This window comes from Mesitornis unicolor, unplaced genomic scaffold (genome assembly GCF_000695765.1).
Source record: "Mesitornis unicolor isolate BGI_N332 unplaced genomic scaffold, ASM69576v1 scaffold24182, whole genome shotgun sequence".
Taxonomy (NCBI): Eukaryota; Metazoa; Chordata; class Aves; order Mesitornithiformes; family Mesitornithidae; genus Mesitornis; species Mesitornis unicolor.
Genome location: NW_010171561.1, coordinates 26,731 through 38,429, shown reverse-complemented (window position 1 = coordinate 38,429; position 11,699 = coordinate 26,731). Strand labels below are relative to the sequence as shown.

Genomic DNA, 11,699 nt, shown 5'->3' with positions numbered 1-11,699 from the left:
TCGGCAGGCTTTCCCCTTGCTTTAACTCTCCAGTTCGGGTGAGAAAACCAAAATGAGGAGTTGCCCCAAAAGTAAATGCAGAATGAATTGGAAACAGAGTAGGATGACATTTGGTCCTGGGTGCACGGAGGGGTGCTTTAGTGTAAGCTGCGTTTATTTTGATGCTCAGTTGAAGTGTGTGATCAGCTCAGCCTGTGTCACACACACACCATGCGGAAAGGAAGAGGAGCTGAACGCTGACTGTTGCTTTCCTTGGTTGTAAACAGCTTCTGCGTTTTCTACAAGAGTTCTCACAGCAAACCATTTCCAGGACTCATGAAATCAAAAAGCAAGTGGATGGATTGATTAGTGAAATGAAAGCCACAGACTGTCGCCTTCATAATGTCTTCAATGACTTTCTTATGTTGTCCAATACACAGTTCATAGAGAACGTGAGTATGTTCTTGTACAGCATCAAGCTTGTACTTCAGAGATTGGCGTCATCCCTTACTGTAATGTGGAGAAGTCATTTGACTTTTTGGCAAATTTGATATGAAGTGGCTTTTGATTGTTTTATGTTAAATGGTGTCCTAATTCCTTCATGAATGATTTAGTGTCAATACTGGCAGATTTCCTTTTGCATCTTCTGAGGTACTTTCCTTCCTTGTTTATATGCAACCTGGAAATCAGAATTTTGTTTTTAGCACTATGAATGAGTCTCTGTGACTATGAATGGGATCCTTAGGATACCTTGGTACATCTTAATAGGTAGCACTAATGTAGCATTTGGCTGCCTAAACATGGGAAACATTATACGATGCTGTAAATTTGCCCAGTGATGTTATTTTACACCAAAAGCAGTTGATATTAAAGGTGTTGGACTGCAGGTAGCTGTCTGTTACATTTGGTAATGATGAGCGTATTTTTTGGTTTATGTTCCCCACTTCATGAATATTGCCATTTTAGAAAGATAAAAGCTACATCTGAAAGGCTGTTACAACATTGTATCACTGGGAGCATGTGTATAATTAAGATGTAATGCTTTGGTAGTCTTTCAGATTTGTGGAGGAGCTTTTAGCACTGAATATTTTGTTTTGATCAGCATTGTTCTCAGGCCATGCGTGTCTCATCTGAAGCCATGATGCTGTTATTGGAAAGATGCTGGCAGAGGACAAGAGGATGGAAATCTGGATAACTGTTGTGGGCTGTGGTGGTGGTGGTGGTCTTCTGGAGCTGCGGTGTCTTTCTGGCCTGTCTTTGCTGTTCAGCATAGTGATTCTGCTGAGAGTGGTTTTTACTGAATGTCTTAAATCTTAGATGCTTGAAGCTGTTTGTTCCCAAATTTAAGAGCACGGAAATAGGTGTTTCTAGTTCTCAGTTTAGTTAATGTGAGAGATCTGTCTCTTCCCAGGGAATAACTGCAGCTGTGTTTGAGAGATTTGGATTTAGGTTTGCAGGTTCAAGGGAGACTTTATTCTCCTGTGTCTCCTTGTAGCTGATCCTACAAAAGAGTGCTAAATGAGCTGGATGGAAGAGCAAGCTGAAGGCTGAGGGAGGATGTGAACCTTCTCTGTAAGTACAGGAGAAGGGTAAACACTAAAGAAGGAAAGTACTAAATGACAGAAAACGGAAGGAAAATAGGCAGGCTGTAAGTAAACTTAGGTTTGACTTTGAAGGTTTCTAGAATAGCTTTCTGTTAGGGGGATTAGAACAGTGCTTTTTAACATATCCAGGTCAATCTGTGAACAAGGTTAAAGGTCAACCTGTCTTCTACTACTGCAGTGACATTTGCAGTCTTGAATTACCTCACTTGGGTTGAGAGGCTGCCTGATGATAACTTCAGGACAAAGACTTCAATGCATGAAGGAGACTATGAAGATGCTTGTCTTCATCTATGGCTTTCTTTTTTAAATGTGTAATGAATTAATGGGTAATTGATCATACATTGACAGTGTGTTTTATTTTGGTGGTGATGCCTGTAGTTTAGCCCCTGCAGCAGTACGTTGTTCTTACTTGAATTAATTTTGCTTGACTTTTTAGAGAGTATATGATGAAGAAGTGGAAGAGCCTATTCCCAAAGCTGACACTGGAGACAAAACAGAGCAGGTAGTTGATTTAAGCTGCCTTGAGTGGTGGCACAATGTTTGCAGCTGTTGTCTACCTTCTCATTTTCAAACTTATTTTACAGACATTTACAGCTTATAAAACAAACTCTTTCCTTTCTCCTTGTGGTGTCTCTGGACAGTGTGTGTCATTCAAACATAAAGTTGACAGTAACATTGGAAGCTGCTACAGCATATCATAATCTGTCAGGGCCTCCTCAAGCTCCATACCCTGTCTAGTACACAAGGCTTATGCGTTAATTTTCAAACGGCTATGCATGTCTTTTCAGCAAGAAAACTGAGGCCTTAGGCCTTCTTCCTGCATTCATAGTTAGTGAATTGAAGAAGCAGAATCTGACTGCAATTTCCAAGGTTAAAAACTCAGAATTTTTTTGTATCTTACAGTCTAGGTGCGTTACACCAGAAACGTTCCTTTGATGGACTGGGAGCACCAATGAGATAGTACTGTGCTGAAGTGGATGTTTAGAACATCTATTTCTGGTAGTGATAAAGATTAATTACATCAAGCAAAAAGCATTTCTGAAGCTCTTTCTCTTGTATGCAGTGAAAAAGCTGCATTTTATTGTACTAATTTGAAGTTGAAATTTTGCATGCGTGTTGCAGTGAGTTTGAGTCTTGAGTAAAATGTGATGCAAATGTATTGTTCCTGTTACTAAAGGAAAAGACACGGGAACAGAAAGAAGCTGATCTGATCCCCAAAATCCAAGAAGCAGTGAATTATGGGTTGCAAGTTCTGGACAGTGCGTTTGAACAGCTAGACATCAAAGCAGGCAACTCTGACTCAGAAGAGGAAGAAAGTAATGAAAGGATGGAACTGATTCTTGAGCCAAAGGTACAGAGACCTGTTCTGGCTGGGAGCAGTGGCTTTGGGTTTGGTTTTATTGGACTTGTTCTCTATTTCTGTCAGCAGTATCACAGCGTTGCTATAAAATTGGTGTTTGTTACGTAAAAAAAGGATTTGATGACTACTTTTGAACGGGAAGTGCTCCTTGAGAGTTATTCTTTGCATAGCCTGCTCGTCTTTCAGTTAGGTTAGCATTGAGGTATGGCACCCTAAAGGGAGTTAGTTTAATGGCAGTGAACTTGAAAAGGGAAACCTCAATTCTAGGTGGAATGAGACCTTTAAATTTCATGCTTTTTACGTACAAAACATCTTCATAGGTGGTTTTTACTCTCCCAGTATTTAAGAACCATAGATGCAGGATTTCACAGAATCACAGAATATTAGGAGTTGGAAGGGACCTCGAAAGCTCATCCAGTCCAACCTCCCTGCCAGAGCAGGATCACCCAGACCAGGTCACACAGGAAGGCGTCCAGGCGAGTTTTGAATGTCTGCAGAGAAGGAGACTCCACAACCTCTCTGGGCAGCCTGTTCAGTGTCACCCTGACAGTGAAAAAGTGTTTTCTTATGTTCACCTGGAACTTCTTGTTCTTCAGCTTGCACCCATTGCCCCTTGTCCTGTCATTTGACATCACAGAGTAGAGCCTGGCTCCATCCTCGTGACACTCACCCTTTACAAATTCATAAACATTAATGAGGTCACCCCTCAGTCTCCTCTTCTCCAAGCTAAAGAGACCCAGCTCCCTCAGCTGCTCCTCATAAGGGAGATGCTCCACTCCCTCCATCATCTTTGTGGCTCTGCACTGGATTCTCTCCAGCAGTTCCTGTCCTTCTTGAACTGAGGGGCCCAGAACTGAACACAATATTCAAAATGTGGTCTCCCCAGGGCAGAGTAGAGGGGGAGGAGAACCTCTCTGACCTACAACCACCCCCCTCCTGATACACCCCAGGATGCCATTGGCCTTCTTGGCCACAAGGGCACAGTGCTGGCTCATGGTCATCCTGCTGCCCACCAACACCCCCAGGTCCCTTTCTGCTGTGCTACTCCCCAGTAAGTATTTGGGATAAGACTGATGCGTACAAGTCTGCAAGGATATTCTGTTAGATCACACTTAGAAAACAGGTTGGGACCACACAGATAGAAGTAGCCCCCTTCTTTGACAGTGTTAAAAAGGAATAAACCTCAGCTGGCCCACCTAGTTGCATGCTGACCTGAAGCACGTGTCTGATGAGATGTTCTTTCAACAAGCCTGTATCTTTCTTGAGTTAAAACAAGGGGCATAAGACTTCTGTGTTCGTCAGCAATGTTGAGCTGTTCCTAGATGTCAGAAAGACCTGATATTGTCTCCTTCCAGGATCTCTATATTGACAGGCCTTTACCTTACTTGATTGGCTCTCAGCAGTTTATGGAACAAGATGATGTTGGCCTCGGAGATCTCTCCAGTGAAGGTATGTGCTGGCATAATATTTTATTCCTATGCAAATAACTAGTTCCTAATCTGAGACTTTGGTCTGCTTTAACTTACAGCTTGGGTTATACTGTGTAGTGTTCCTGCATGTTTAGATGCACACTGTAATTAGCTGGGGAAAAAAATGTGCATCATGCTGTAACAACCACTTCTCCACTGTGCAAAGCAAGTTTTTGGTAACTTGTGCTCTGTATTCGAAACACAAAGTGCTAAAATTTCAGCAGCCTTCAGGGCTCTTCCAAACTACTCTCTTTTCCACTTGATATTTAGTTCTCTTCACAAAGCCTTTAAAGTTGCTGTTAATGTGTCTGGTGACCACATTGCTCTGCGTACAAATGTCATGTATGACCTTAATTTTTCTGTTTTCGTTTGAAATAGAAGGATCAGTAGATAGTGATCGTGGAAGTGTAATTGACAGTGAAGAGAAGGATGAAGAGGTAAGTGACAAGTGAGAGAGTACCAGCTACTTTGCACCAGTGTTCCCAAGTCCTTGCTTGTGTGTGAGGCCATAAGCTAGCTTGCTTTTTCATGTGAGGTCTCAGGATAATCACAGAATCACAGAACGTTAGGGATTGGAAGGGACCTCAAAAGCTCATCCAGTCCAATCCCCCTGCTGGAGCAGGAACACCCAGATGAGGTTGCACAGGAAGGCGTCCAGGCGGGTTTTGAATGTCTGCAGAGAAGGAGACTCCACAACCTCTCTGGGCAGCCTGGGCCAGTGCTCTGTCACCCTCACTGAGAAGAAGTTTCTTCTCCAATTGAAGTGGAACCTCCTGTGTTCCAGCTTGTGCCCATTACCTCTTGTCCTATCATTGTTTGTCACCGAGAAGAGCCTGGCTCCATCCTCGTGACACTCACCCTTTAAATATTTATAAACATGAATGAGGTCTCCCCTCAGTCTCCTCTTCTGCAAACTAAAGAGACCCAGCTCCCTCAGCCACTCCTCATAAGGGAGATGCTCCACTCCCTTGATCATCTTTGTAGCCCTACGCTGGACTCTCTCCAGCAGTTTCCTGTCCTTCTTGAACTGAGGGGCCCAGAACTGGACACAATATTCCAGATGCGGTCTCACCAGGGCAGAGTAGAGGGGGAGGAGAACCTCTCTCGACCTACTAACCACCCCCCTCCTGATACACCCCAGGATGCCATTGGCCTTCTTGGCCACAAGGGCACAGTGCTGGCTCATGGTCATCAATAATATTGCACAATGTTTGCTCCCTATGTCAGTTGTAGTAAATGTGCTTTTTGTTACTATTATTATGCAGTAGTTTGCAGCTTTTCAGAGAAGCAATGAAGTGGTATTGGCTCTAACTGCTATTATAGTAGAATATTGTAGTAGAATACATCAAAATGAAGTGTTTCATTCCAGTCTAATTTCACTTTGTGAAGCAAATCATATTCTTATCAAGAATTGCATTTATGGAGAACAAGTATGTTGTCAGTTACAGTTACAAGGAATGAGATGGAGACTAACAGGAGCAAGTTTAAAGGTTAAGTAGGTATCATCAGTAATGCACCTCCATGCTTTGCCTCATAAATCTGCTGCATTGGACTATAAATTTATTACAAGTTTTGCCTTCCTTGGCTGGGATGTCTCCGCTTTGTAGCTGTGCTATGGAAGTACTCACTTTTTCCTGAGGAGTTTGCTTTTTGTATCTTTGCTCAATTAAAGTTAAATCCCTTTTGAGTTACTCAAAGGCACTGTCAGATGGAGCTTGCTGTCTTTGCTAAATGAATTACTTTCTAGGCCACTCTGTTCATAGATAGGCAATGCTGCAGAAGCAATCCCTTGGTCAGGTGACAGTGAGGAGATTTGAATGTCCAAATATAAGCAAGTCCAGAGCTTCTGACCACTGGACAAAAATAACGTGTGACACTTGTCTTTGGGTCTCTTGTGTTCCAGGAATCGGATGATGAATTTGGAAACCCTAGTGAAGATGACCAAAAGACGGTATGATTATACTGGTACAACCTGAAAGACTTTCCACTTGTGACACAGTGAAGATGCAAGAAAGAGAAGATGAGAGCTACCGTCGATTAACTGTTAAAACCTTTGGTTAGGCCTGATTTGTACAACTTTGTATGGGAAGGTTGTCCTGGCAAGATGGCACTTTGTTGAGAAGTTGAATCTGGGCTGGGCTCAAAAACACGCTTGCAAGCCATCATTAGATACAAAGCATATGTGGGATGGCATTGCCTGATGTGTGTTTTCCTCAGGAATAATCTTGGAGTCATGAGAGTTCAAAGAATCTAGCCCAGGAGAACAAGGCTCCTGGAGGATTATTTGGTCTATAATTAAAATTCTAAATTTGCTGTGCAGAAAGGAGCAGTGCAGTTTGGGTATGACGTGAAACCTAAGGTGTGAACAGTATTAAATGTTTGAAAAGTATGCCCATTTGGGTAACAAATGAAAAGGGAGAATAGCTGTTTAGATTGAAAAATTCAAGCCTGGCTTTAGTTGGTGGTAGTAGAAGGAACCTTACCAATGTTCAGCTGTGCCACTGCGAAAGACGTTTATGCTGGGGGTCCTCAATCTGAAATGTTTTAGTGCCAAGAGAACAATGTTTCAAAAAGCAACCTTTTTTTTTTAATGTATTGATAAAACTATGTTACAAAAGAATTCCTATGTTACATTAAGCTGAGCTGACCTTCATAGGGTAACTTTGTATGCCTGATGTATTTTAAGATGAGCAAGTGTCTTTGAGTTGTTAGTGATTTGGTTCACTTCTGGGCTCTTGTCTGTGCCAGGCCCCGGTTCACAATTCACTTCATCTTTTTCATTCTCTTTTTATTATTTACATGACTGAAGCCAAGATGTGGGCACGTATTGCCTGTCATTCTGCTAACCACCTTAGGAATAGCTCAAGACAATAGCATTTTTTTACTAGCTGATCACAATGTTCCTGAGTTAAGGCTAAATACTAGGTCTTTAGTGGAGAGGAGTTTGTAAACTAAGGGAAGCAGTTCAGGCTTGTAAATGGCGGTGAGAGCCTTAGTGTCCGCAGTTGTGTCTCTGTCCCAGAAATGTTCAGTGACATAGCACAGGGAGGTAATAGAGAATGCAGCAACTTGCTGGGAGCTCTCAAAAGCTGTGAAGTGCCCCAAACGGGCTGGGTGGTTCCTTCCTTTCAGTAAGTTTGCTTTGACTATTTTGTCTAAGCAGATGCAGTTTCGTGCTTGCTTTGTATGCCAACGTTAGGAGAACACCACAAGCTATTATTGTGTTTTTTAGAGGACAGCACAGATGAGTGATGAAGATGATTATGATGGCTGTGATCTCTTTGACTCTGAAAAAGAGGAAGATGAGGATGGAGACTTAGATGAAAGCACAAGGCCTGTAAGTAATTGTTGCCTTCCTGGTGAGAGAGATTTGGCTTTCCTCATGACAAATCTGCCCTTACAGGAATTATAATGGTAGTGCTCAGTTACTTGGGATGGGATCCTGTAGAGAGGGTCTGTAAAAATGCTGTCTTTCAACATTGTTGTTCAGGCTTTACCCCGTAAACTGGGGGACTCCTGCACCCTAAGCTGGCATAAAAACTGTCTTTGAAGGTCATTAAGAAATTATTTGTTGCATTTGCACGTGTTAAATGCTGCTTGCTTGTCCTACTCCAAAAAGAAGGTGACATAAAAAAATTATGTGATCATAAGGGACTAGAAATGGCCTTCTTTTCCTCTTAATACATGCATAATCTTTTAATTGCTTTCTTAATAGAAAGCTGCATTGCCCCTTCTGAGGGCTTCGATCAAAGTCTAGACAGGATATTGTACAAGTGAGGCTGCAGAATGTAGTATTTATAATTGAAATTGCATCAAGTTGATAACCAGACTGGGAGTAAGGAGTATGCTGTTATTTGTCCCTACTCCTCAGAAAAAGAAGAGGCCAACATCATTTGCAGATGAGCTGGCAGCCCGAATCAAAGGAGAAGTCCCAGACAAACAGGATGAAGAGCATTCCTGTAAGTTAACTCTTTAGCTTTGATAAGCACTTGTGAGATAGTGGGGGCCTTGTGAGAGAGTTGAACAGGAGATTCTGTATAACAGATGTTTCACAGATCTGTTATTTTAATGTGTGTTAGGTGAAAGCCCAGTGAGAGGAATTAAAGATGCTATTTTGTGTGCGGAGAAGCTTTTTGACCGTAACTTATAAGAATGAATTGGAATCCACTGAGTGTTATAGTGGAAAGCACATTGCTTTCAGGTGAGACAGGTCACTCCTCAAGTACACATAGTATTGGAAAGGTTTTCTCTGCAGTCTGATTCTCCCTCTACTTGTAAAACTCCATGTTTGACCACATGTTTTTTCTTCTGTTTCAGGTAAGTATGTGGAAGTCACTGGTCACTGTAGACTTCCTGTGAGCTTTATAGCAGAAAATTCCTCAAGCAATAGATTTATGACTTCAGGGGGTGTAGGTTGTTTGTTTTTTCCTCTTTAAGTCTTAAATATGCTGCATTTTGAGAAAGGTTCCCTTGCTACTGTTTTCAGTGATATTTTAGATTACTGCATTTACTTTTGCAGTGCTTTCAAAGGGAGGGGCCTCTCTCAAGTAGTTATTCTTGCAGCAAAGCAGCAGTTGAAAATAGCTGACTGAATTTGAGGTGGCTAGTGCTTGTGAGCCTGCTTTTGACTTGTAATTCTGAAAGCATGAACAGACAAGAATAGCATGTGTGTGTTCTTGTGTGATTCAAACAATCAAGCTAGGTCTGTGGGTATCAGAGGATAAAACCTAGCAGCTTACCTTGTTCAGTTACAGAGATATCGTCTGTTCATGGAAATAACCTTGAAATGGTAAGGCCAGAGGGAATATAACTCTGGCTTTGCCTTAGGTAACTAAATCGAGGATAATGTCTGGAGCCATTTGAGATGCTCTAAGATTCTGTGCCCTCTCTGTGGGATCTGCATCATCTGGAATGTTGCGTTGCTCTCTGGCATCTCAGGTGACACTAGTCTATGTATGGGCAACTGTGTTGAACCCACAGTGTCTGACAGAATGATGCTGTTACAATTTTAAGTTCCAGTTGTAGAACCTGTACTTCATAGTATTGCTTCAGTGAGCTTATTCACATGAAAACATATAGGTCAGCTTGATTAGATAATTTTTTTCAGGTTCTCTTTATCATAGATTGATCACAGGCTACAAGTAAAGATGGACTATTGTATTTCTGTTTTGAAATTTTCTCCTTAAAGCCCTGTCACCAGAGACCAAACCAAGGAAAACCCTGAAAGAGAAGAAAGACGTGAGAGTTCCGTCAGATGGTAGGGTTTCTTCCTCTTTTTTTAATTGTGAGCTGGAATGTAAGATACCACTTAGGAAATTGTGTCATTTACTCTAGAAACTGGGTGGAATATCAGTCAGCATCCTTCAAGGTGAGTGTGTACAGAAATTTAGTTTGTGAAGTGCATGTAGAACAAGTCTAGAAACGAGCCTAGTGAGAGTTTCTCCTTAAATGTTGTATTGCGGAGCAGCCATATAAAACCCAATCTGTCTGCAGCAGCTTTTCTATATGTGTCATGTTTATGAGAGAGATGGGATGGAATCAAACTAGTTTTTATTTTGCTGTCTCTTTAATTCCCTTTCCTGAAACTTGGTCCATTGCACCACAGCTCATGGCTCTTGTGCTTTCTAGATGATGATGATGATGATGACATCTTCAAGCCTCCAAAGTTGACTGATGAAGATTTTACACCCTTTGGGTCTAGAGGTGGCCTCTTCAGTGGTGGAACAGGTCTCTTTGACGATGAAGAGGTAAGAGTACTGGAGAGGATAGAAATGAAGTGCCTGTGTCCCTCTTTTCAAAACAAAACAAAAGAACCTGACAGATTCTCACTTCTGGAAAGCAGGGAGGGAAAACAACATTTTGTTGCTTGGTAACATTCAATTGTAGTGGAACACTGTAGCTTTTAAGTGGAGAAAGAGAACTACACGAGTGAGGTACTTGGGTTCTCCTTGGAACAAAGCCCTCTCTTCCGCAGTAGTGCTGAAGAGATTTAAGTGTGGTCCTTAGCATTAGTGTGTTGCATTAGACAGATTCTAATTCCAGCTGTCCTGGTTTGACCTAAATAGAAAATGAGCTGAAAAGTAAAATAACTGAATAGAAAATTAGTTCTATTTAGCTCAAACCAGGACACCAGCAAAGCTAACTCAGCACCTACCTTACTTTTATCTGTGGAGATAAGCCGAATGCCATACTGTTTGTTTGTTTTAAAACAGAAATTTTCTCTTAAAAGATCTGTGAGAATATTGGATTTTGTCATTTCTTTCTTACTCCCTGGGTGTGGGAGGAGTTTGAGAGGAAAGAGAACATGATGTCCTTTCCATTTCATCTTTCACAAACCATATCTAGATAGTGATGCTGTTGGATTTCTGTGTCTCTGTGTTGTTAAAAGTTCCCTATAGCAATTATGTTACGTTCTTTCATTTAGTTATTGTACAATTCCTGGGTTACCTGCAGTGTAAGTTAGGTTCACCTTAAGCTTACTCTTGTGCTGTGTATCTATAGCTGACTTGAAGGGCATTTCTGACCTTATTTTAGCATTGTTTGTGCACAGGAAGTGGGAGAGAAACCAGTGTCAGGGATACTTAAGATTTAAGAATCTGATAGTGCAGCTGTGTAAAACAAATTATTGCCTCTGATTTTATGATGTACCTGATACTGGTAACAGCCAAGCGTGATCCAGAATAGCAGCCGAACTGTTGCCTTTGTGGGATGGTGTGTTACTTGGTGCAACCAGAACAAAAGCCAGGTGTTCCTTGGAGCTGAGGAGGTTATTAGACTGTAATTTTGAGGGAGACCTCAAGCTTACCGTGCCAATCTGCAAGAATATAGCCAACAAGTACCAGGCAGGGGTATTGTATGAAGGGAAGAGGATAGTTCTGTGCAGTGCTTTCCACTCAAATGCAGCCTTTACTGAAAAAAAAAATTGATGGGCTTTCTTTTTAAGTGGCAGTCAACAGCTTAAAAAAATAAGAATTAAAGAAACTTCAATAGTGCAAGCCAGCTTTGTGTCAGTGCTTCAGATGAAGCTATCATTAGAGCCTCTTTGGTACTTATTGCTAAGACTACTGTCCTTATCCTGTAGACGCAGGACAGACAAGCAGATTTGTCTGTCATTGTTGCCAGCCTTCATATGCCTGTTCTTGGTTTTCTGGTATCTGAAATTTAATCATCTAGGAAGGGTAACTTATCTTCCCTTACCTCGTGCAATGGAGGGGGCCTTACTGTACCAGAAGGCAGCCACAGTACGTCAACAGGCACACAGTGACTGCCAAATGTGCAATAACTCAC

At 41.7% G+C, this 11,699-nt stretch overlaps 1 protein-coding gene across 1 annotated transcript in view; it reads left to right on the top strand.

The window, feature by feature from the left end:
* Positions 1–272: 272 nt before the first annotated feature.
* Positions 273–11,699, top strand: part of LOC104537254 (WASH complex subunit FAM21A-like) — a 36,085-nt gene continuing 24,658 nt past the window's right edge. Inside the window, exons 1-10 of the mRNA XM_010180078.1 lie at positions 273–431; positions 2,020–2,085; positions 2,761–2,934; positions 4,299–4,392; positions 4,791–4,849; positions 6,316–6,363; positions 7,645–7,749; positions 8,284–8,371; positions 9,601–9,669; positions 10,041–10,159. Of these exons, the coding sequence (XP_010178380.1) occupies positions 354–431; positions 2,020–2,085; positions 2,761–2,934; positions 4,299–4,392; positions 4,791–4,849; positions 6,316–6,363; positions 7,645–7,749; positions 8,284–8,371; positions 9,601–9,669; positions 10,041–10,159 (900 nt within the window). The 5' untranslated portion in view covers positions 273–353. The remainder of the gene's footprint in view (positions 432–2,019; positions 2,086–2,760; positions 2,935–4,298; positions 4,393–4,790; positions 4,850–6,315; positions 6,364–7,644; positions 7,750–8,283; positions 8,372–9,600; positions 9,670–10,040; positions 10,160–11,699) is intronic.